Source organism: Melanaphis sacchari, unplaced genomic scaffold, assembly GCF_002803265.2.
Source record: "Melanaphis sacchari strain LSU unplaced genomic scaffold, SCAv2.0 Contig695_pilon_pilon, whole genome shotgun sequence".
Taxonomy (NCBI): Eukaryota; Metazoa; Arthropoda; class Insecta; order Hemiptera; family Aphididae; genus Melanaphis; species Melanaphis sacchari.
Genome location: NW_020271498.1, coordinates 1,474 through 7,075, shown reverse-complemented (window position 1 = coordinate 7,075; position 5,602 = coordinate 1,474). Strand labels below are relative to the sequence as shown.

At 31.0% G+C, this 5,602-nt stretch overlaps 1 protein-coding gene across 1 annotated transcript; it reads left to right on the top strand.

The window, feature by feature from the left end:
* Window positions 1–833: 833 nt before the first annotated feature.
* Window positions 834–2,639, top strand: LOC112600756 (protein ZBED8-like). Its single transcript, XM_025348060.1, has 2 exons — window positions 834–2,007; window positions 2,308–2,639. Exons 1-2 carry the CDS (start codon window positions 834–836, stop codon window positions 2,637–2,639), a joined length of 1,506 nt encoding a protein of 501 aa, XP_025203845.1.
* The last annotated feature ends 2,963 nt before the right edge of the window (window positions 2,640–5,602 follow it).

Sequence of the window (5,602 nt, the reverse complement as noted above, 5' to 3'; positions counted from 1 at the left end):
AACTGATGCATGGCTGAAAAATCCTAAGTCACAAGATTATTTTATTAAAACATGGCTTACAGTGGAAAAAAAATGGACTAGTAAGTTTTTTAAATTAGAATTTGATATAAAAATTGGTACAAACAATGAAATTGAATCTCAAAATAAAGTATTTAAACATTTTTATTTGAAGTTTTCTAGTGATAAATCACTAAATAGCACAATAGAAAACATTATTGAACAATTTTTATCACAATCTTTATGTAAATATCAGAAGAAAAATTTTAAACTTCATAATTATTATAAAAAAATATCAAATGTTATTCCAATTTTTCTACATGGACGACCTGAAACATTTGTTAAACATATATATGACCGTTTTGTCATAGCTCAAAACATATACAATGAAAAAAGAATAAACAAACTTACATTATTAGAACATCAGTTTGAAGTACAGAGTGAAAATGGGTCCAATGTGTATGTACCTTTCTTAGTTTTCTATTAAAAATTATTTTTTTTTTTTTGAACAGCGAAAAATATTTTATTTTACCGTAATATACGGTTATCTTATCGTTGTTTCTGCCGACGACCGATAAGTATTTTCCACTTTTATAAGTGTGTAGGTATCAGAGTAATAAATTATACTATTATCGCGAACGATAATGATCATGTCAATTGCAAACATCGTTGCTTATATATTTATACTTTATGAGTACCGACAAATAACATTTATTCAGTATGCGCTCGTTATTCGTTTGATTACCACGCAGTACGTTTTGAAAGAAATTAAAAGTTTATAGTTTAGTTTTTTTAAGTGTTATTTTTTTGAAACCTAGTCGGACTAAGTCAAGAATATGTCACGAAAGAGGAAATATGATGATAGTTATATTAAATATGGATTCACTGAAATTGAAGTAAATCGAGAAATAAGACCTCAATGTGTGATATGTACTGTTGTGCTTAGTAACGATGCTTTGAAACCAGCAAAGCTACTGCGGCATTTGCATACGATTCATCCTACGCTCAAAGACCAACCACCCGAATTTTTTGAAGGAAAATGTAAAAGCTTAAAGAAAATGAAACTAGGACCAAGTGGGGCAAATGTCGCATTGTCACAGCAAGTGCTAACTGCATCATTTGAAATCTCCCAACTAATCAGTAAGTCAAAAAAAGCACACAGTATCGGCGAAACATTAATTAAGCCTAGCTTGCTAATAGCTGCAAACATTTTCGGAGAAGATGCCAAGAAAAAAATTCAAAATATGCCACTGTCCAATAATACAGTAAAGGCACGAATTGGAAAAATGTCATGCGATATCGAAGAGCAACTACTAGGTAAAATAAAAAGTTCCCCTTACTTCGCTCTTCAATGTGATGAAAATACTGACATTGCGCAATGTTGCCAGTTATTAGTTTTTGTGCGGTTTTTAGACGTTGAGGATAAGACCATAAAAGAAGAGTTATTGCTGTCAAGTGTACTTGAGACAACGTCGAAAGGGATCGATGTAATGCAGATCATTAGTAATTATTTTGAAAATCATAATCTCAAGTGGGAGAAACTAGTTGGCTTTTGTACGGACGGAGCTCCAGCTATGCTAGGATGTCGTTCAGGTCTTGCAACATTAGTGAAAGAAAAAAATCCGTCAACTTTAACAACACACTGCGTCATTCATCGGCAAGCGTTAGCTACAAAAACATTACCAGAAGAATTAGCTAATGTTTTGAAACTGGCAATAAAGTTAGTGAATTTTGTAAAAAGCAAAGCACTTAACACACGTATTTTCAAAAAACTTTGTGTTGAATTGGACTCCGAATACGACACATTACTTTTTCATACAGAGGTTCGCTGGCTTTCAAAAGAGAATATGCTAAAACGGTTGTATGAACTAAAAGAGGAAATGAAAATATTTTTAAACGAGAAGGATTCAGAGTTACTTGAAAAATTTTGTGATTTGAAATTTGAATTACAATTTGCTTATTTAGTAGATATTTTTGAGCACTTAAATAACCTTAATTTGCAACTTCAAGGTTCGGGACACAAAACCTTGGAATTTAGAGCAAATATTTTTATTTTTGAAGATAAAATTCGCGCATTTGTATGCAAAATTAATCTATGGATGAATAAAATCGAGAATAATAATTATTCAGCATTTCAGACATTCCAAACTCTTATCAACGACGATCAATATGCTGATATTTTAATCGAAATTCAACATAACATAAAAAAACATCTGGAAAAATTAAAATCTGAATTTATTCGCTACTTTCCGGAATGGAACGAAGTTAACAGTGTTCAAAAAATAATTCGAAACCCTTTTTGTGCAAAAGTTGAAGAAGCCCCAGAATATCTTCAAGAAGCTGTCATCGAACTGCAAAATGACTCTGACTGCAAAAATATGTTTGATTCTGGTACGAACCTTGAGGAATTTTGGTGCAGAAGGGCAACATTACATATTCAACTACGGGAAATTGCCTTACGTTATTCAGTGGTATTTTCAACTACGTATTTGTGTGAACAAGGATTTTCCAGTCTACTTGTGATCAAAAATAAACAGAGAAATCGCTTGGACGTAAGTGACGACATGCGTTTAGCCATTAGCAACATTCATCCGAGAATTGAAAAACTGGTCAAAGAAATGCAGCCACAAAAATCAAACTAAGTAAATTATTAGTAAAGTTTAATAATTAAATAATTATATATAATAGTACAGTAAAATAATAAAAATTTTTCAATAAATTTTGTGTATTCTTGTTAATGAGCAAAAAAAAAAGGTCTTCCTAGTTTGTGTAAAATTGAGGTGGTCCGCGACCTATAAAATATTGTGGAAGTGGTCCGTGGTGGTAAAAAGGTTGGGAAACACTGGCCAAAATTATCGTCTAGCCGCTAGACGATAATTTTGAAAAATAGAATATTATCCAATAATTTTATTGAGTTTTGTGTAGATAAGTGTGTCTCACTTATATAGGTAATATCGACATTATGATGAGATAAGAATACTGCGAAAATATTACGATTAAGTTTAATAACATTTACGTTCCAGTAAATGATGAAGATATTACTAATATTATTTATGTTAATTGACATTGAGCTTATTAAATTGAGATATAAAAAAAAGATGTGAATAAAGGCATTAACGATTTTATGACTTCGATGGTAATATTATTTGTGTTGTATTTTGATCATCTGATGTAGTTTGACTTTTAGCATCTTTACATTTCCTGAGTAAAATTGGCTATGTAGATTTTTTACTTGAGTACTAATATGCAGTTGGAAAGAATTATGTTCTTGAGGTTTGAGAATAACTTATAGATATTTAGGTGGATTTCCGCGAAACTAAACTTTATTGTGGTTTTTAATTTGTTTGTAAACTTTGCAACTTTTATAGTTCGATGAGTAATTTTCAATACGATATACGAAGATAGGTGCGCTCTTTGTATCTTTAGTACATTCCGAATAGTGGTGTTGTTCTGGATATTTACCACATTTAGGAGGTAATTAATAAAAATATTTTTTATACTTAATTAAAACGTTAACGATTTTGACATTGAGGATATATAGTTTATAGTTGTTATTTTCCATCATAATTACATACTGAAAGAGACGATCGAGAGAGAAAATGTTATTCGCTGATTTATCAAGAATTGTAGCGACATTTGAGATTGGTGATTTGTTACGGTTCTGATGGCAGGTTACATAAGTGACATTGTAGTCTAATTTATTATTAGAGAGAGATTTCTATTTACCGATAGTCGATATGTATGAGACTTTTAATTTCGGTAAGATATTTTATAACAGTGAGATGGTCATCGACGGTTGATAAGTTCAATTTTAGGAAGATATTTTGTTTTTAGAAGTTTTAGTCATTCGACTGGCCAAATCAGACCCTTTGCGTCTGGCTGGCATTGTTTATTGTATAATCGATTTATAAACACAAACAGACAACAGTCAAAAAAATTGAACTATTAAGTTATTTAAGTTAAACAGAATAATATTTGTATACTGTTATGTGGAAACTCGTCATAAGCAATATCCTTGGTTGAGCATTAATATTTATTTTAAACCATCAAATAAAATAAACACTAAATAGTTATAGTTTTATACGTAAATATTAAAAACTATTTGTGGATAGTCACCTTTTACACTGTTGCGTGCGTATTTTCAGCGATCAATTATTTTAATAATTTGAATAAATAAATAATATAACTAATTAACGAACATAAGGTTTTTATTTAAATTAAACAAAGTATAATTTAAATAGTTAAATAGTGGCTAAGTGGTTGAAAGTGCTCTCATCTTAACGGTTATGGTACATCAGATCTTTCTGATCTCTGAGCTCCCTTACAAATGAAATAGGTTCCTTCTTATTGTTGTCTGCGGCCTTGAATTTCGTAGATATCCTTTGAGTTATTTTTGATATTTATAATTATTGAAGAACAATTTCTAGGACGCAATTTACTCATAATTGCCCACACGTGCCAGTGCAATCTCTTGTTTCATAAGAGTGACCTAAATGCTGCACTTCTGTTCTAATAATTGAAACGTGCAAGTGCAATCCCTTATTGAAAACGGGTGATCGTTTATGACCTAATATTTTATTCGACTTCAGGTCCTAGAGTGCAGCATGTCTTTAATTTATTTATTTTCAATAATTGTTTCCAACTTAATGGGGTCTAGAGTCATTTTTAAGAATACTTAATCTGGTGTTTTCTAACAACTACAAAAATCAGAAATGGTTTCTGTTTCCTGTCGTACTAGACACCCTATCTCTTTGTTATTAAATTCGCCATTAACTGTGACCTTCCATTTCTTGATAACTCTCATAAATATTTTAATTTCTATTTCGCATGGTATCATGAGATAATATGCTCTAAGATGTGAGATCAGGCCAAATTTAGTGTTCGGTTTCAAAAATTATTACGAGTGTTCCAATCTCTGGATTCGTTATGAATTTGAATTCAAAAGTTGCTAATAATCGCTCTTTACTCGAACTGACTGTAAGCTAAAAGTCAATCCTAGATCTTTTGAGACTTTGTCAGGGAGAAAAAATCTTTTGAAGGGATTTCAATTACTGTTAATATAAAAAAAAGAATGATCTGGGTTCTAAATCAATTTCTAACCACTTTCTTCTTATTTTATCACAGTAAGGTGTTATTAAGTATGTAGAAAATTTGAATTAAAGGTAAGATTGTGGGTGAACTGTGCAAGTGTAGCGAATCATAGCCATGTCTATCACACTTGAAGACCGGAATTTGTTGCAGAGGTACACTGAAGCCACTTTAAATTTAGAATTCAAAGAAGAGTTCAAATAGGATCTAGTGCAAACTTAGTTAATTTTGATCCGAAGGGATGTTTTACACCTGAAACCTGTAGATACAAGAGCACTCAACTTCTGGAATTATTACGTCCATTAAGGTATGAACTGATTGCAATGTACATAAAACATACTATCTGTAGAACTAATGTTATTTTGACGGTTATGCTCAATTCAAAGCTATCAACAAAGCTTTTAATTTTAATGCCAGCCGTTTTTACAACAAATAATACTTTATATAACCTGCTTCCATCAAGAAAAACACAAATTAGATAAATACTTATATTCAAAGTCTGATCCGAAGAGTAACA